Genomic DNA, 21,533 nt, shown 5'->3' with positions numbered 1-21,533 from the left:
ATGTGTTAAGAAGAAGAGTGGAATGAATGGAGTTAATTTGGGCGAATATATAAATACCTTTATTGCACAATATTACCGAATTCAATACAAATGTTCATGTGGATCGTATTGATCTGACGTGAACCTTACCGATTGTACATTTGCTTCTGTTTACCCACAGTCGTGCAGATGAAGATTCTGATGTACTTTATCGGTAGTTTTGTCTCGTATTTAAGTTAACACATTGCAGTTAACAAGGCTTGACAATCACAGCATTCTATTATAAGTTTTTTGTTAAGGCTACAGTAAACAGATACATGAACAAATGTTAATAGTTTTCTGTTGGGCTAATGTCATAAAAAGTGCACCTTTAAAAACTACATATTATATCTCGGTTAGGTTTATATAGTTTAGCAATATTTATGGGGAAAAAATTCGCTGGTTAATACAATTTCCTTTTATAATATATAATGGGGTGTCTGAAAGGAGTAGGTTCAGTAAGACCCCTTTTTGGCCCCAAAATTAGGTAGTTTTGCAAAATTGTGAAAATGTAATCTTTTAGCTATTTTTTGGAAAGTAGAATGCTTCTGCTACATAAATATGTGCTGTTTTTGACAATACAATGTACATATATCGTGTACTAGCATCATAAAGTCATGCTTAATTACTGAAATCTTCACAATTATAGCATTTTAGTTAAATTTTAGACGGTTTCCGTCTTAAATGAAAGTGGCCGTATTCGTGTTCATTCATAATATTGAAATGTAAGTTGTATTTGATGATAATACATAACATATATAAAGGTTGAGGATGAACACGGATGCGGCCACTTTCATTTTTGACGAAAACCATCTGAAAAGTGACGTTTTTTGGCATATTTGATAGATTTTTCATATTTAAGCTTCAATCGGAGCGTTTTTAATGACTGAATCAGTTAAAATCTTTTACATAAATTAATCGAATCAATTGAAATAGACACTTAAGTGTTTAAAAAGTGTTCTAAATATCTCGTTAGATGAAACTAAAATTTGGGGCCAAAATTGGCCCTTACCGGACCTACTCCTTTACTGCATTTTGTTATTAGATTTTGACATATGATTATGGACTTTCCGAATTGATTTTCCTCTAAGTTCAGTATTTTTGTGAATTTACTTAAACACCATCCAACTGGTTAACATTAAGGCATTTTATTATGACGAGTTATCTGTTTGGTAAGTGTGACTTGTTTAAACTCTATATTCTTCCTGTTGTCTTGTCATATACCTTGTTCACGTCTTGTCAAGACGATGTAAACATTGATTTAAACAGCTTGTGTTATAAAGTTTTGCTATATTTGGTTTTATATTTTGTAATATTAAATCGCTGCTGAGATATTATAATCCAAAATAGACTTCAGCTGATCCTCGTGCGACATTAAGTACTGCCTTTTGGAGGTTTATCTGAATGTGCTACATTGTATATCAATGATTTTGTCGCATCTCGCTTTTCAGCATGACAGTTCCTCCCTAATCATACCAGTTTCGGGCTAAACAAAATAAACGTAAATACCAGCGACTTTTTTCACTAAAAATCTATAATGAAAAAATACTCATAAGTCACGAACATTTTATGTTCAAATTATGATTAATTATATATTGGGAGGTTTGTTGGTATTTTTGTGTTTGAAAAAAGTGGTTGGCTTACAACTTAGAAATTAAGAAGAGCTTTTCGCCAACAAAAAACTCATCAGTGCGTCATAAGTCAACTGAATTTAAAGAGCAATGACATAAAAAAAATATATTTTCAACACGACTGTCCAGGGCCACCCTCTTTTAAAAAATGGGCTACGTCAATAATAATAATTGAAAAATCCAGGCTTATAATTTATAACGCAATATATGAGTTTTGTACACTATTATTGTTTCCAATTCGTTTGATGTGTTTAAGCTTTTGATTTTGCATATTTCTAATTTTGCCTTTGAGTTCGGTATTTTGTTTATTTACTTTCTACACAAGTAGCGCACAAATCAATAGAATTATCTATGACGTTGAAAAGCAATCAAATCTTATAATGCAAAAAATGCCAAATTCTGATTAAAGCCATCCATGCCAAGAAGTACATGTTAGAAATTTCTTATTGTTTCGAATGATTGAAACATATAAACTCTAAATTTTCATAGAAATGGTCCGTATCAATGATTATACATGTCAGGACAGCAATAGGGACTATTGTGAGAGATATCATCTCAATGACGAAACGTCCATCAGCATCGACATTGACCTAGTTAACTTATGAAAATCGTTAACACAGAAGCCATACAATTTAACGCAGTTGAAAGGCATTGAAAACCATAGTTCCAAGGTGTTCAAGAATGATGATGCCATTTTTAACAAGGGTTAGAAAAAATTAATTTTTCGAACATTTTATAAACAGTACATGCACAAGAAAATGACTGCATCAATGATATTCCATGTAAGCATATTAGTTCTTCTCTACTGTCTAATTGGTTGGGCACGAAATATTCACCACTAGTGGATTATAAAAGTCATTAAACATACAAATTTTTGTATAAGTAATCTTGATTAAACGTTATCATACGAACTTATCAGCAGGATGAGTACTCACACCGCTCACGCGGCGAACACTATCACTGTCATTGTTCGAAATGATACGATAGACAATATCGTAAACCATGTTCCATTTGTTCCCTGGCTATCTAATGATATCAAAACAGGTCGAACTTTTGGTTTATTTTATTAGTTTAATTATAGTTTTATGTGTTACTTCTTCAATATGTACATTTTCCCTTGTAAGTTTTTCTTTTACTATTCGTTTTTTTTTCATCGATCACGAAAATAGTAAAGGGCTGAGAATATGTGTTATCATACAAAGTAAAAGAGGGACGAAAGATACCAAAGGGACAGTCAAACTCATAAATCTAAAACAAACTGACAACGCCATGGCTAAAAATGAAAAAGACAAACAGAAAAACAATAGTACACATGACACAACATAGAAAACTAAAGAATAAACAACAAGAACCCCACCAAAAACTAGGGGTGATCTCAGGTGCTCCGGAAGGGTAAGCATATCCTGCTCCACATGTGGCACCCGTCGTGTTGCTTATGTGATTACAAATCCGGTAAATAGTCTAAGGTAGCAATAAACAGTTAGGAAAAAATATTAAAATTTGCCCTTATAAATTTTACCATCCCCTTTTCATTGCTTTCTTGCAATATCAAGCTTACTGTTTGTGTCATATATAGGCATATGTATGTAATCAGAATCTTCCGTAGATTTTATATCCAGTATATAAAATGGTAAAATATAATTTCTTTTGGGTGTATCCATGGCAACAATCTGCATTTATTTGTTATAAAATATTGCAAAAAGGGGGGAAAAGATGTCACATATTTCCCCAAAATTTGGCTAAAAGTAGAATTTCAATCGCTTGAAGTAATACCTTTTCTGAAACTGTGTACATATATCATTCAGCAAATCCAAGGAAAATCATATGTCTTTCATCTCATTTCTTTGTAAAATTGCGTCAAAAACTTCGTGTAGAAAAAAGGTGTTTGTAAACATTACATTAATTTCTGGACCGATGGCCGGTCTAGCTTAGAAAATACGGATTGTCAAACAGAAAACAGCCCATAAAACATGTAAAATATAATCTTGATGCACTTATAAACCACCTTTGAAGGCTAAATTAGCACTCAGCTGTCTAAAAATGAATTTTATTTCACAATAACTTTCCTATTTGAAAAATCCACAGGGGCCAAAATGCGAAACTAAACTCCTAACTGTGTATTGCTACCTAATTCGGTAGGTCACATTCATGAAAGGGAAGGGGATTGTAGTTACGACGGAAGGAACATATCCGATATCATTTGTGAAACGGTTATTCCATAACGGTCAACCAACTCGTGATAGCGTCCGTAAAATTTACGAAGGGATGAATTCAAATAAATCTTATCTTTCTTTCTAAGAAGTTCCTGCGTGAAGTCATCCTCATAATAATAAAGAAACAAGTCGGCAAGTAGAGGGGCACAGTTTGTTCCCATTGGGATGCCGACAGTCTGTTGAAAAACACGTCCTCCGAACGTTACAAATATGTTGTCAATCAAGAAATCAAGCATCTTGATAATATCGGTTTCAGAGAATTTTTTGTTTGAATCAGAGTGATTCTTTACAAAGTATGATTTATCCCTCCCTAAGACAAGTTACTTGTATCTACGTTGGCCATTCTTTTTTATGAAGCAAAGTAATACCAACTCTTTCAATTTGTCTTTTAGTTTGGAATGTGGAATACTTGTGTAAAGAGTAGAAAAGTCAAATGTTTTAATACTGTTACAAGATGAAAGAGAGTTAGATTGTATGTACTCTAAAAGATCTTTGGCATTTTTAAGTATCCACATCTGATTTGTGCTTAGAAATTAAAAACTTGTATAACATGTTTAGTTCTTAACGTGTTTAGGATTGTGTTCAACTTCTAAACACATTTCTCTGTACGCACATAATATCTTAACATGACTTGAATTTAAACACTTTTAATGTGTATAAAAATTATTAAAGTGTTTAGAAATAAAACACTTATTTCTAAGCTAAACACGATTCTAAACATAATCCTAAACACATTGTACTAAGACACGTTTAGACCTAAACATGAAAAAAGCAAAAAAGATGTGCTTAGAAATTCATTTAGGATTTAAACCCAATTTTTACAGTGTATGTAGTATATGTTTCGGGTGTGTTCGAACATCATTGAATAACGCCAGTTGAACAAAATTAATTAGATCCTTTTTTGTAAAATTTTGTCGTTATATTGTCGTCTACTTTCAATGAAACATGTTTTTCCTTCTGGATGGAACACCTTCCGCTATATATCACCTGAAGACGGAATGCAGTACGATGACAATCAAGATTAGAAGGCGTTCCAGTTGGCGAGGACAACACAAATTAAAATGGTTAAGTTTTGGCATTACATTTACCTTACATTGCATTACATAACATTTTGTCATAAATTTTATTATCGAATGGAATATCATAATTAGGTAATAGGGATAAAAAGATATGACCTGTCTGCAAATTAATCTTTAACGCGTAATTTATTTTTATACGGAATATATTTCATTTCTATAATCATCTTCAGATTGTCAAACTCCTTGGCACGTGTCAGTTTAAATATGCTTTATTTCGATTTAAGAATCAACCATCTGATTAATATGCAAATACACTCATAAACAATAAGTAATTGTATGACTTACATGTAAACCTCATGCATAGAAACATTTGGTAAATTATAATTATAAAGCAATAATAAATTATCAATCAATTTTCATCTGAAAAGCTTGATTTCATTAGAAGGATAATTATTTCGAGTCCGGACAAAGAGAGTCAAAATGATGAGAATTGTTTTAATTTATAGAGTCCGAAGTACGTTTCTGGATCAGGTCAGGTTATATTTGACTGAAGAAGATTGAACTATACGTCATATTTTTATACACCGATAAACAATTACCATTGCTGCACGTGAAATACTGTATCGTTATTGGTTCTAGACTGTAAAATTGGGAAAACCATACGGATAGAATGTCTGGTGTTTGGAGAATAGTCTGGACATTTAAGAAATCCATCTCTGTCGAGGTCTTTTCATAAGTGGACTGTTGCAAAGCAAATTGTTTTGTTTTCAAATAGGTTGTTTAATATATGGGTCCTTGTTTACTTTGAAGAACTTGCAATAATTGAATTTGTAAAGCATATCTCACTGGAAAAATAAAAGCTAACTGCCATGGAATAGTACAATGGTGCTAAACACCAATCAATCAATCAATCACAGGAACATACGCCGTGTAACATGCTGATTATAAATTATATTTATGAATATGGCATTTGACTTTTGATACATCTCCCACGCTTGTAATAACCACAGTATTGATGCATGATCTCCATTTACTAAATGTAGTCCTACATCATACAAGTCAACTTTGAAAATGACTTAATTAGCCCGCATGCCCAAAACTTGTATTAGCAAACCCGTATAATAGCTATCCTATTGGAAATTTTCTTGCCAAACATTATGCTTAGTAAGCAAAATACGAATCTACGGTAATGTCGCATCTGAACTTTTTCTAGTTTATTAATTGAAATAAGTGCAGTCTTACCGCATCAATTTATCAATGACAGATACTGAGAACAGATATGCTGTGGCATTCAAAGAAGATAAATAAATCCCTCTGTACATCAACTTGGATGTTTTTATGCGTTTTTCATCGCTGATGAAAATAAGACTATTGTCATTTTTTCAGATTTATCAAAAATGTAATTCATAAAATAGTTTAAAACGACTGTTTAATGTCTGTTGATATGTACAAATTCTTCAAACTGATATTGTGTTATCTAAGTTATGATGTAACTCACGTAGAACTTTTTCAGGGTTATTTTACCACATGACTGCTACCACCCTCTGTTGATAAGATAACAGTTCACTAAGAGTATGGTTTCTATTGATAACAGTGACAAAACAGAAGTGTGTTGTTTCTTCTATTTAAGATCTCATTTCTATCGTTAATGATTTTGAAAGGAGATTATTTGATAAAATGTTGAAAATTCATACATAGTCTAGACAAAAAACAAAACTTTCATGTGGCAATATGCCAAGAACATTTAGAATTTCGAAATTATAATGTATAACGTGTAATAAATGCTGGAAAAAAATCCAGTAAAACAGTCACCCTTTAAATATTTTGAACTTTTTGTGGGGACACTATATTAAATTACCAATGAAATTTCCTGTTACAAAGTTCTGAAAATGCAAACGCCAAGACACAACTTGTTTTTCGGAAAAAGATAATAAAAGCATCAGATTGTTTTAATCACTTACCCAACTTTTTAAAGGACGTTAAAATAGATCATGATCATAGATCATAGTTCGATTTAAGAGCATTAATGATTTGGTTATTTAACATGTTTTACCCCAAAAATATATTTTAATGGGATGAGAGACACTTACCGATCTTGTTGTGCAGACTGCATACAGTACGGTTTATAAAAAAGCAACTAGGCATGTTATTTTGTACGCAAGACTTAGAAAAGAACAAGAGAGCCGGAAGATATCAATGAGATAGTCAAAGTCACAAGTCGAGATCGATCTGAAAATGTCAGGACAAAAAAATTAGAAAAATACAAACAACAGTAAACGAAACACAACATAGACAACTAATGATCACTGATTAACACGAGCCCAACAAAACAACAGGTGTAATCTCAAGTCCCCGTGAAGGATAACAAGATCCTTCTCCACGTGTGGCACTCGTCTTGTTGCTCATTTTAGTACAATCACAGGGATAAATCTAGGTCGTTTTCTAAAAACAAGGACGGTATTGTGTTTACAACTATTGGAACATATCTGTCGTCTATGTGAAACAAATATTTCATATAGGTCAAACAACTCTTGATGATGTCCGTAGAATTTTCGAAGGAACGAATTAAACTTCACCACCTGGGGCTATAGGTTTAATAGCTTTATTGTAAGAAGCAACCATCTATCCAAGAAATTCAAGCTCTGGAATGTCGTTGCAACATTGAAATACTTCCCCATTTGCAGGCGCTGCTCGATTTTTGCTACATAGAAATGGAAAGTTCGCAATTTGGAAGCTGAAGTCATCTTTCTTATCGTAATGTTTTGTTCTTAAACGACCCTCATGGTCAATTGAGATGAAAATCAAGATATGAGTCAGAACTAACAGTGTCTGTTGTACACTTTATTTAAAGTTCGATCGAATAAATTGTCTGCAAACTTTTAAGTGAGACTACACAATTTTTATATTGAATTCTGTTTCATACAAATAAAGGAATAATTCGACAAGGACAGGAATACAGTTATTTCTCATGGTATCGCTGCGCCGATTGTTTTTTTTTTCAAAACAGGTCCTCCAAACGTAAACATTATGTTATCAATCCAGAAATCAAGCAGATTCAGAGATTTTTGTTCGAATCCGAGTGGGTTTTTTTTTCGAAACATGAATTTCACTCCTTAAAAACAAAATTTTGTATTTATGTTATCAATTTTTTTTGGAAAGAAAGCAAGGTCAATTTTTTTTAATTTCTTTTAGATTAGAATAGGAAATACGTGGGTAAAGTATAGAAAAGCAAAAATTCTAAATACTTTGTATGTCGATTTATTTTTATTTTTCTATAATCCATATATGATAGCCACCATATAATAGGCAGTTTAACTATAACTCTGTAGTTCGATCCGTTATGATAGTGTTATTTTGCGATTTTTGGAGAGGGGCTCCATCATTTTTGTCATGTAGGGCAGGTGTTAAGAAGTAATTTGGTCTTTATATATCGATTAGCACGTACATTCAAAGATCCCTTCATATTATTTAATTTTAATTTGAATCAAAGACTTCGCAGCCTTAACCAAGGACGGAATCCATCAGTATTTAAAGATGTGTTCCTAATTATAAGATTTGTCCTAAATATATTTCGGGCTTTTGTATCACAAATTTGACGAGAAACTTTTTCTAGATTTCCCTGTTGATGTAAAGTTAGGATTGGATCTACTAGGAACCGTGATTGGAATAACCTATCAGACTCATTTAGACTGAGTATCTAAAACGGTTTATACGACAGTTTCTAATGGCCAAACAATCCTCATCTAGATCAGTTTTAGACAGTTCAAACCTAGAACACAATCTTAAAATTTTACCTTAAATAAAGGCAACAGTAGTATACCGATGTTCGAAAGTCATAAATCGTTTGTTAGAAAACAAATCCGGGTTACAAACTAAAAATGAGATAAACACATCAACTTTAAGAGGAAAACAACGAAAAACAGAAAGACTGAAGTGCAACAAAAAACCAAAACGACAATGCAACACACACAGAAACGAACTATAAGATAACAACTGCCATTTTCCTGACTTGGTACAGGACATTTTAATATTATAAAAAGTTAGTTGATCCTGAGTTTGCGGCTAGCCAAACCGCTCGCTTTTATGACATTGTTAAATATAACACTAAAATGATAACATTAAATGACAACAGTACAAATAAATTCAAGAACATTATTGACAGAGAACTACACAAATAAATTTTCCTGAGGACATTTCGACATATTAATTGAAATCAAAGGTACCAGACCTGCAATCTAATACACCATACACTCGATTCGTCTTCATAAGACCCACCAGCTACGCCCAGATTAAAAAAGTAATGTAAGTAAAACAAAAGTCCAAAGTTGGGGAGCACCGATAACCCACGATTCCCAAAAGTTGTGCTAAACACGGCTAATTTTATCTATACCTGGTACAAAGGCATCCGTAGTATTTAGAATAATTCGTACCCTTGCAAACAGTAAATTTATAAAAATGACTATATAACTAATGTTCGTGTCAACACCAAAGTGGGGACTAACCACATAATAAAATAAAAAGCCTAGGACAGTACATAAAACAACACACAGAAACCCCTGCATTGTCACACGATGATAACGCTACAAAAGTGACGTCACAGATAATTTCCATTTATTTTTATATTGTTCAAAATCAAGTTTGTAATTATGGTTTTTGATGTATGATTTAACAATTACAATTTTATCAATATAGGATTGTGTTAGTAATTAGATAATTGATTTTAAAATCTAGCTATGTCGGTATTTCTTAAGTTTCCCCAAACAGTTTCGAACAGGTTTTACCTAGATCTTGGCAGTTATATTTCTACGACGGGTGCAACATGTGGAGCAGGATATGTTTATCCTTCCAGTTTTCGGTAGGGTTCGTGTTGATTAGTCTTTAGTTTTCTATGTTGTGAATTTGTGTACTATTATTTGTCTGTTTGTCATTTCTTTTTTATTTAGCCTTGGTGTTGTGAGTTTATTTTTCGATCTATCGGTTTGACTGTCCCTTTGACGTTTTTATTGCCGTTTTGCGATAAAAGTCATGTGTTGATACACTGTATTGACGTATCAGCAATAGTGTTGCCTGCCAAGTTCTTGTTTTGATGCACATTGTTGCCGTTTCTTCTACCCTACTACCTACAAAGTTCCTGTGTTGACTACGAAACAATTGTTTAGTACTTTTTCATCAAATCTGAAATCCTATTCTTGTATTTCAGAAGAAACATATGAATGTGTTTTTTACATTTAAATTTCTATCATAATCAAGATAATTACATTGTATTCTTCAAACATTTCTGTTTTTCATCTTAATTATACATTTGTGTAATATTCTTAAAAAGTCCCTTGTGTTATCTTTGAAATTCTATTCTTGGGAAATTTTTGATTTTGAGTTTTTAATCTCACAGATAAATAACCCTAATGGCCTTTTATTTATATGCAAATATTCAATTGATGTGATTTTGCGTGTTCTCTGAAGCTTTAAATCAAAATTTAATGATTGCCAAATCGTAGTTTGATAGTACATCATCTTAAAGTACTTTCGCTGAAAACATCATTTTGATATTGATTCGAGAGGTTAACATTGTAAAAATATCAGACCTAATGTAATAGTCATTCAAAATAATGCACATTACGTAATAGACATGCACTGACGCGAGTTGACCCCGATATAGAAGCAAATAATCATTTTATGATTATTTCTATTTTGTTATGTAATCAACAATTATTACTCTAATTTTCATCTAATTATTATCATATAACACTGATTTTGTCGAATCAACTACTTATAGCCTACGCCACAATTTAGATATGAGATTCTAAGTACACTTAACCTAAAATGCATGGGAAGGCGTGTTAAACATTCGTTAGCTTTTCTCATTCCCATTATTTCGCTTAAAAGGAGACATGAGGTGAATAAAATAAACTCATTATAGATACCAGTCTTTTTTGAACGCGTGTTGCAACTTCGGTGATGATCGAAATGACATCGAAATCGAAATTCATAATTGTTCAAATTATAAAAGTGATTTCGATCACTTTAAAATCTTCATAATTAGACATTACATATATTCACTACATATATTTCAACTTTTAAATCGCCTATTGTCTACCTAGATTGAAAATAAGTCAACATCAAAATCAAAAAGAATAAAACTCGTAGATGGACAAAACAAGCGATGAAAACAAAACAAAAAAACTTCCAAAAAAATAATCAAGATAATCTTGACTGAGGGTTGCTGCTCACAAGCAAAGGGAAGCTATTAAACAAGAGTTTCAAGTGGTGTAGTTGACATCATTCCTTCTTAAGTTTTTATGAACGACATCACGAGTATGTTGACCGTTATGTAGAATATCCGTTTCAGATGATAGCAAATATATTCCAAATGTCGTAACTACAATCCAATCCTCTTTTCCCTAATGTGGGATACCGAATAACACTTATTATCGGGGTTGTACTAACATGAGCAACACGACGGATGCCACGTGTGGTGCAGGATTTCCTACCTTTCCGGAGCACCTGAGATCACCCTAAGTTTTTGGTGAGGTTTCTGTTGTGTTTTGTGTACTATTGTTTGTCTGTTGATCCTTTTCTTAGTTAGCCATTACGTTGTCAATTTATTTTAGACTTATGAGTGCGAAATTCCATCTGGTATCTTTCGATTCACCTCCTTTTTCAAATTGTATGGCCTGACAAGTGAGTGTGCTATGTTTTTTTTATTATTATTATGATTGATCTACCCTACTCTTATAAATTGTGCCGGTGTAAAATGGAGACTATAGGCGATCCTAAATACGTCCAGATTTGTTTGTTCTGAATTTCTGTTAGACGTTACCGAGGATGAAAGGCGAATCGCTTTAAAATGTAACAGGAGTTACCAACTATATATGAGAAAACACATTAAACTATACTCCTAGGCTACGATCAACACCCGTTTTCGCAGGTTTCTTTTAATCAATAACATTTGCCTTGCACATAAATAATTATAAACTTGATAACGAACATTTCAAAATTGCAAACTTAACCACTAACCAAATGTCATTGAAATTGCAACAGTTTTGTCTATCCAACGACCAAACTGATTTTCCGGATTAATTAAGAGAGTGAAAATGCCCCAAAAAAAGTTAAGTTTATTTATCAGTCCATTGTAATAATCATTTAATATATTTGAATTAAGATGGTAATAATACTGGTAAGTAGCAATACAAACGGGGTACTAGTGCTATTAAGCTTCTATTGATTTATACGTTGTTTTTTTTAATTTGAATTTAGGTGTACTGTTATCTTTTGACTTTCCCAATTCATGTGTTTAAGCTGGATTATAATATTAAAGTGTTTGTTTAGTAGTAAGGAATTATTACAATATCATACTGATATTTGTTAGAAAAGCTCTGTTCCTATCAACCGCTTCAAGGGTTATATGCAAGGGTGTTTTTTTTGCGATAAATACATGTATATAGTACGATTCATGATTCCACAACAAATCATTTTCTTTTAAATTATGATGATTACATAACAAACACAGAGAGTGGGCGTAGATTGGTACTTGTACATCTTATCAACAAAAAAGTACAAATCTGAGATAACTCGCAGTTAATGACAGCTTGGATTATAGCTCTTCCTCTTTTATATAAACTTTGGATTTCAAATATTTTGGCAACGAGCATCACTGAAGAGACATGTTTTGTCGAAATGCGCATCTGGTGCAGAAAAATTGGTACCGTTGATGTTATTACTACCACTGGGTCGATGCCTCTGCTGGTGGACTGTTAGTCCCCGAGGGTATCACCAGCCCAGTAGCCAGTACTTCGGTACTTGCATGAAAATACGGATTGTTTGTGTTATTAAAATTTGCTGTTACAATGTTACAAATTGCTAGAAATTATTATAAATTAAGGAATGTATATCCCTCATGCAAAGCTCTGATTCCTTTCACGGATTTGGCTATACTTTTTGAACCTTTTGGATTATTGCTCTTCCTCTTTTATATAAACTTTGGATTTCAAATATTTTGGCAACGAGCATCACTGAAGAGACATGTTTTGTCGAAATGCGCATCTGGTGCAGAAAAATTGGTACCGTTGATGTTATTACTACCACTGGGTCGATGCCTCTGCTGGTGGACTGTTAGTCCCCGAGGGTATCACCAGCCCAGTAGCCAGTACTTCGGTACTTGCATGAAAATACGGATTGTTTGTGTTATTAAAATTTGTTGTTACAATGTTACAAATTGCTAGAAATTATTATAAATTAAGGAATGTATATCCCTCATGCAAAGCTCTGCTTCCTTTCACGGATTTGGCTATACTTTTTGAACCTTTTGGATTATAGCTCTTCCTCTTTTATATAAACTTTGGATTTCAAATATTTTGGCAACGAGCATCACTGAAGAGACATGTTTTGTCGAAATGCGCATCTGGTGCAGAAAAATTGGTACCGTTGATGTTATTACTACCACTGGGTCGATGCCTCTGCTGGTGGACTGTTAGTCCCCGGGGTATCACCAGCCCAGTAGCCAGTACTTCGGTACTTGCATGAAAATACGGATTGTTTGTGTTATTAAAATTTGCTGTTACAATGTTACAAATTGCTAGAAATTATTATAAATTAAGGAATGTATATCCCTCATGCAAAGCTCTGATTCCTTTCACGAATTTGGCTATACTTTTTGAACCTTTTGGATTATAGCTCTTCCTCTTTTATATAAACTTTGGATTTCAAATATTTTGGAAACGAGCATCACTGAAGAGACATGTTTTGTCGAAATGCGCATCTGGTGCAGAAAAATTGGTACCGTTGATGTTATTACTACCACTGGGTCGATGCCTCTGCTGGTGGACTGTTAGTCCCCGAGGGTATCACCAGCCCAGTAGCCAGTACTTCGGTACTTGCATGAAAATACGGATTGTTTGTGTTATTAAAATTTGCTGTTACAATGTTACAAATTGCTAGAAATTATTATAAATTAAGGAATGTATATCCCTCATGCAAAGCTCTGATTCCTTTCACGGATTTGGCTATACTTTTTGAACCTTTTGGATTATAGCTCTTCCTCTTTTATATAAACTTTGGATTTCAAATATTTTGGCAACGAGCATCACTGAAGAGACATGTTTTGTCGAAATGCGCATCTGGTGCAGAACAATTGGTACCGTTGATGTTATTGTTCAAAGACCATACGAACTAATGCAAATATCATACATTTTAGATTTAACTAACAACCAGTACACATCCATCATCCAATTTCGATTCGGTTTCTCAAACGACAAATTGACACAAATTCTGTCCGCAATTAAATACGGTCTCCAAAATACTATGAATAAAGGCAACAGAAGTATACTGTTGTTCAAAAGTCATCAATCGATTGAGAGAAAACAGATATTGGTTACAAACAGGGGGAACACACCAACTATAAGAGAAAACCTTTTTATTACTGTTGTGGTCTTAACCATATGTGGATTTTAAAAAACTCTAAAGAACTTTCGGATGATTTTGAATCTTGATCTTTTTCGTATATTAGTTCTATCAAATAATCTCATCAAAGACAACCGGATTGAAATGTTTTCAACACCGTTGATTTTCACCATTCCCGTGTGAAACTGAAAAATCTTTTAAAATAAATATCCACAATGGTAGCAAACGCTATACATTGATAACTTTTGGGATACCATACGGCAGATTGTGTTAAAAGTGAGCAGAAAGCTTAAACATTTTACACAGTAGAACACGTGATCAGTATGCTGGAGTTTCTAACATTTGATGAATTTAGAAGTAGACTCTTTAAAGAAAATATTATTCCTAAGGGGACTTACTGTGTGCCTGTCCTTGTAGACCTCTTTTTATTTTCATATGAGTAAAAGTTCCTTCAGACACTTGTCAAATACAAGAAGATCAAAGTGGCTATGATGATCCTAAAGTTTAGATTATAGATACTGACGATGATTGTTATCTTAATTGCGTGTTTTAGTGTTCTTTTAATTGTCTTGGCAAAGTATTACTTTTACTGTTTTGTCTTATTTTGCTATAATAGTTTAGTTTTGTATTCTTATCTTTCGTTTTTGCTAATAATATTTGTCTTTATACTTTTTATCTATTATATGTCTGTTTGTTTAGACAACACGGTGTTGTCAAGACAATGATATTTTATGCGAATGTCATTCAAGTGAGAGGTTTAGCTAGCAATAAAACCAGGTTTTATCCACCATTTCCTAAATATTAAAATGCCTGTACCAAGTCATTAATATAAAAGTTGTATTGTAACCAATTCGATTGATGTGTTTAAGCTTTTGATTTTGTCATTTGATTAGGGACTTTCCGTTTTGATTTTTCCTCGGAGTTCTGTAATTCTGTTATTTTACTTTTTATCAGTATTGCAAAAGCAAAATAGCTGTAGCAGGAAGTATAACAAAGAATACATCATTAGTATTTTATAAAGTTGTTTGATGAACTTGTAAATTACTCAGTTTAAAAAATGTTGTGCAAAACAAAATTAATTATAAAGACTTGCATTATATGAATAAAAGGTAATAATATAGGCCCAACCAATTTCAAGCAACACCCGGTTAATTAGATAACGTAACATTTGTCTAACTACTTGTTATTGTCGCTGGTAATGATGTGCTCTTCATTTCATTGCTTCTCAAATTTTGTTCTTGTAGAATCAAGCAATATTGCAACATTGAAGATGGGCTCTTAAAACCTCTAGCTTTATATAAATAATCACATGTATTACCGCTACAAAATTGACAAGAATACAAAAGAAATGGATTTACGCAACTATAGATCACCGTACGACCTTCAACAATGAACAAAGCGTATAATGTGGTTTATTCTGCTATTAAAGGCACTGCCACTAAAATGTAAAACCAAGTGTCATGCTACTGACTTGGGACGGACACATAAAGAATCAAGCAGGGTTAAATGAGTTTAGTGTGACGTTCATTTCGCTGAATTATAGAAACTATTATTGTTTAGTGGCTCTTTAGCTGGGTTGTTGGTTCTTTAACACATTCCCTTTTTCCATTCTCAATTCTGTTGTAAGTGCTCAGCTCTCTCCTAACCTGGGGCAGTCGTGTATTTTGGTCTATTTTTATATCGATGTATAAAATAATTGCTATTTAATCAGAAAAGTCAAGAACGTGCAAATAAAGATATTTTATTTTGGTATGGTTTTATTCATGTACAACAAGATTAATTAACAATAATCATATAAATATATATAATATCTGTATACATATAAGTAGAGCAGAGTATACAATTTGCCATAATATTTGCAGATATGTACATTGGCAGTAAAATCTATCACTTCGTACTAAACCTATACAGTGTATATACTTCTACATCACGTATAGAATACAACATATTCAAATGTCAATTGTCGATATATTCCTCATTTCAACAACTAAAGTTGCTATTTATCAGACATTACATTGTAATGAATTCACAAATACTGATTGTGTAATTTGATTGTCAATTGTAATATTTATTTTAATGATGATATAAGTTAATGACATTATTATGAATTAACATTTGGGATTATTTAAAGTTATGGTTACCACATACAGAGACTTGTAGTTTGCTTTTAATTGGCAATTGGCACTGAAATAATTGTGAATAGACAAAAGAAATAACTATAGTTCATGTTTTGCTGCTTATTGATTAACATGACATAATTTTTAACGAAGAACGGATTACAAAATGTAACATAATCAAGAAAACTTAAGGTTCATCACGTTCATGTCAGTTGCCTTCAACTGATTTTGGCTGTGTATTTGTATTTCATATTTTTGGTCTTCTGAGGAAAATTACATCAACAATGGAATATACTTGATAAAGGTTATGCTAGAAACATGCATATCAAATTATGTTTGATCTATTATGATGGTATTTACATCAAAAAGTTGTCGCAAAATACAAATACACTGATGGAAATAAATCCCAGCCATATTTCTACATTAAAATCCTGTGAACAATTTATAACATTCAGAAAATTCAGCGACCTTACATATGCAAATAATTTCTTTAAGGAATCTATGGGATATTGGATGTGTTTAGTCTTAGATTTTTTTATTAGTTGTTATTAACTCTGAACTAGCTTTCTGTTACTGTTGTATCTTTAGGGATTTTGCTAGTTATTATGTGCTTTGTATCGATTTGATGAGTTAAGCCCTGTTAAACTGATTTTTTTTTATATTACGTTCAAATATTGTGCTGTAACATCTTTGTCCCAAGGTAAAGAAGAGGGTGGTTCGCCCACAAACTTTTTTTTTTACCCGACACATAATATAAAATAAATGACAGTTTACTCGAATTCAGTAAAATGACAAAATCTTGATTATTTGACTCGACCATATGTAAAAAAAAAAATTCAGTGTTAATACAATGGTCGACCAAAACATTCACACATGAAATGATATGTGTATCTGTTCACAAAATTTCAAATCAAGGTAGAAACTTAAACACACAATAGAAGGAAAGTACGTCTTGTTTATACAAATTTAGGGAAACGAATGGTCTAGATCTAATCCCATTCGCATAAGTCTATAAAATATACCCTTTCGAAAATGTTGAAGTTAACTTGATACATGTGTTTAATTGGGTGTGTAAACTGTAAAATAATAAAAATACCGAACTCTAACAAAGCAGACCCCACGAAAGGGTTACATTAATTTTGAATGTATTAATATTTTTTAATATGCGTCGCACATCATTTAGTCTGATCACAAACTATTTAAAATTTAAGGTTGATGAAAGTCTTTTTGTTTAGTTTATAGTAACGAATTTCAGGCCATACACAATAAGAAAAGGGTTAGTGCTCGTGGGAAGAAATATAGCACATCCTTGAAAGTAGTGCACTTAATAATTTTTCGAGAAAAAAATATTCATAAAATTAGAACACTTTTAATTGACCAACCAGTGTAATTTTAAAAACATGACTGCGTTCTACTATGCATAAATACAAAATGTACCATGTTGCATACATGTAAAATTAAGCTCATCTTTTTGCGTCGGGAAAATGTAAACCTCTGTCCAATATTTATATATATAAAAAAAAACATATTTTTTTAAAATGTAGCAAGTTTTTGTATATGTGTGGTATGCCATTTTTATTTTCTACGACCTAACATATCATATTCGTTTTTGTACGACTTTTAGACAACTAAAATAACAGTTCAGATATCATTTACCCCAAATCTTAGTGAAATCTAATGACATATAGCTGTATTGTAAATTGTTTTCTAGTGGTAAATTAATAAGATCTGTAATGTAAAAGCTAAATGTTAATGACAAATAAATTCAATTTGCTACAAATAAAAATGTGACTCCGCCATTTTGTCATCAGGCAAATATTTCTTCTTCATCAGAATGCCTATATATCGCGACTTACGCTTGATGAGTAAGACAAATCATATAAAAGTGAAATTATTGTAAAATTAATCGTAATAGAAATGAACCACTTTCTTTGACGAGTGTTTACGTTAAGGTGAATATAGGGAAAAAAATGTTTGTTATTAAAAACAACCAATAAAATTTGAACATAACTTCAATTGGCGAAGACTGCGTCGAATTTTACATATGACAATGAATGCATATTTTATCTTTAAATCCGTACCAAATGCATCTAAAACTATTTTAAAAGTGTTCACGAGTCCTATAGATGCTACATTAACCAAATCTAAGAGTGAACATCTCTCATTTGCACAGATACCTCTTTAACTGCAGGAGCCGAACTTTTACGTAACGATTTGTTGTGAGTTGAGTTATGATGAGTATCAGAGTTAGTCCTGCTGCTGAACATATCTCGATTCCGTTTAAAAAAGATACACACTTTCCTGCACAGTTCTTTCTTGAACGTATCCCAAAACTTCTCACTGAACCAACAATAAAGAATAAAGTTAAGCGCAGATTTGAATGCTAACAAAAATATAGTTATATCACGGCCCGTGTTGATGGCATGGAAGGTTAAACCTGCCATGCTGTAACGTTTGATACTCTGGTAAGCTGAAATACTGACGTATGGTGCTTGACAAATAAAGAACACTATGACTATACTGATCAACATGAGAGTTACACGCCTTTGTTCTCTTCCTAGTACATTAGAAAGGTTACAGTCGTTTCCTAATGTATCCATAAGGTAATGAGTAGATTTTCTAATTTCCAGAATCAGTCTCATATTCAAATACACCAGTGCCAAAAATGGAACTGTAGCACACAAGATGCAGTCAAACACCCAAGCATATACTATTTTGTAGTTAGTGTTTTTGCCAAGTCGAGTCCAATCAATATACTTTTTGTCTATGCATTCATATTCAGACCAGCCCGTTTTTATACTGTATTCGAAGAAATTCGGAATTCTGCATGCAAATGAAATAAAGAAGACAGCTGCATTGATTATTACGGCTCGTCTTACTGTACATATAACATTAGCTCTAAGTGAGTGGCATATAGCTATGTATCGTTCTATTGCAAGCATCACAGTAATCCAAATGGAAGCCATTAGGAATGTATCGATAAAAATTTGCGCATATCTATAATAAATATCGAAAGTTAAATAGTCCGAAACTTCCGTTTCTAGCCATTTTGTAGACAGTAAAATAAGAAAGCCCAAATCTGCCACTGATAGTGATATGAGATAACAATTTGTAGATGTGCACATGTGTTTCCGGCTTAGCACAATAATGGTTAAGATGATACCCAAAATAGCAGGGACCAGTATTACGAGAAATAATGTCCGGATTACTACACTGTTATTGTATTCCGGTAATGTTGAGTTGCTGTATATCTTCGATTCATTCCCGAGTGTACACGGACGTATCGGTTGCTCTCCACATATATCGTAGACATGGGTGGAGTTAATGATGACATAGCATGGATTATAGGGAGTCGCATTGATAAATCCGTAATCTTCGCTGAAATTCATTGTTTTCAGGTTCCAGTCTTTAATTCATTCTTTAATGACCAGTCTGAAATATCAAAAAAAATCTCATTTTAAGATCAGTCATAGGAAATATTATTTAGTATAGTATATATAAATTATAACTTTACTGAAAAATTCTACAATTTCAAAAGTCATACATATTTTAACGTTTTCACCCTCAGTTGAATATCAATAACTATGCTGCCAGAAATACAGGTTCAAAAAGCTACATTATACAAATATAGCCTTTGTATGAGGTCGATACAAGGATATATTGACCTCAAAGAAGTATATTGACTGAGGACGAAGTCCGAGGTCGATATACTTTTTGGGTCGATATATCCTGTATTGACCTCATACAAAGGCTATATTTGTTATATTATTAATTTCTGACCATATTTGTATAAAAATCGTCATTTAGGTTTGTTGGAATTTTATAGATATTACATTGTCTCCTTGACAATAACAACATATTAGTTGTTATTTCATTTACTTTTTTTTTTTAGACATCGTATGTATTTGAAGATTTTTTTCGTCAAATAATCGATCACAGATATCATGTGTTCCAAACGTTAAACAATATCCTGAAATTCATTACATGACGTCAAAAAGTATATTGGTTTTTAGATAAATTAAAAATAACCGTGCAATATGCTCTTTGCAGGTCAATATGCGTTTTGCTATCCGCCGTTTTCTCTCTACCTTCGAAAATATAGTTTAACATGTGACTATCCCTAAACGAATCAAATTTGTTAAAATATACGAATTAATAATATTAACCTATTATATCAGTCCATGGTCATAATTGTGGATTAGTTGATCGATTAAATTTTGATTAACAGATAAAATGAATATGTGTGGCAGGGGCATATATTTTCTAATGAATCACAATTGTTCTTCTGAAACAGTTTATGCAAGGGCCTTAACATACAAAGAGCACAACATTTTACGTCCAAGTTCTGACAAGACGTGGCTGCATGTATACATAAATAAAAATTTCGTTCTATTAGCCTGAGTCGGTTTTTTTACGAAAGAGTTTTGGATAGACATATCATCTATATCATTCACTCTATCTCAAAAGAAAGCTATTTCGACAGGAATATTTTCCATTGTTTTTCTTAAATGCTAAACTTTGATAGTCTTAAGTGAGATGCATGTTTTCTGCTAGATTAATGTCAAGCCGTCATCAATCAATTAATCATCTATGACTTTTATGACACATCTTGAAAATTACAATCACCATCATTTGAAAATACAATTATACCGAAATTTCAACACGTTAACAAATTGTTTAGATTGGACATTATGTTACAATCAGTAGACGAGAAACCCTACGTTGTATTGTTATCCAGGAACAGTCAACAACTAGTGCTTCAGTAGGTAATTCGGAGACACGATGCGAAGATACATAATTATTTGTTTGTCCTATTTTGGTTATATAGCTGCTTATTTATATACACCACTTTAGCTTTCTTCATTAAAGGTTTTGCACATTGTTAACAAAGATTAACCCAAAAGAAGGCTACACCAGCTACGGTTAGATTGGTATAATATTATCAGATTTTTAAAAGTTAATCTATAAAGCAATTTGAAATAATAAATCAGCAACCCCTTTTATCAGTAAGCGGTTTTGCTGCAAACAACAATTGTAAAGGTGACCAACCTATGATTTTACTACATGTAGTATTTTTCTTATTCAATACGTCCTACAAAAAAGGATAAATATAGATTTTAAATATTTACCTAATCAGTG

At 32.4% G+C, this 21,533-nt stretch overlaps 1 protein-coding gene across 3 annotated transcripts in view; it reads right to left on the bottom strand.

Annotated features, from left to right (window-relative positions):
* Positions 1 to 16,016: 16,016 nt before the first annotated feature.
* LOC139491241 (sex peptide receptor-like) overlaps positions 16,017 to 21,533 on the bottom strand; it is a 39,784-nt gene continuing 34,267 nt past the window's right edge. For all 3 annotated transcript variants that reach the window (XM_071278784.1, XM_071278767.1, XM_071278776.1), the window contains exon 2: positions 16,017 to 19,826. In XM_071278784.1, the coding sequence (XP_071134885.1) occupies positions 18,539 to 19,783 (1,245 nt within the window). In that variant the 5' untranslated portion in view covers positions 19,784 to 19,826 and the 3' untranslated portion in view covers positions 16,017 to 18,538. The remainder of the gene's footprint in view (positions 19,827 to 21,533) is intronic.

This window comes from Mytilus edulis, chromosome 1 (genome assembly GCF_963676685.1).
Source record: "Mytilus edulis chromosome 1, xbMytEdul2.2, whole genome shotgun sequence".
NCBI classification, from domain to species: domain Eukaryota; kingdom Metazoa; phylum Mollusca; class Bivalvia; order Mytilida; family Mytilidae; genus Mytilus; species Mytilus edulis.
Note: the sequence above shows the minus strand (reverse complement) of the source record. Positions and strands in the feature narration are given on the sequence as shown.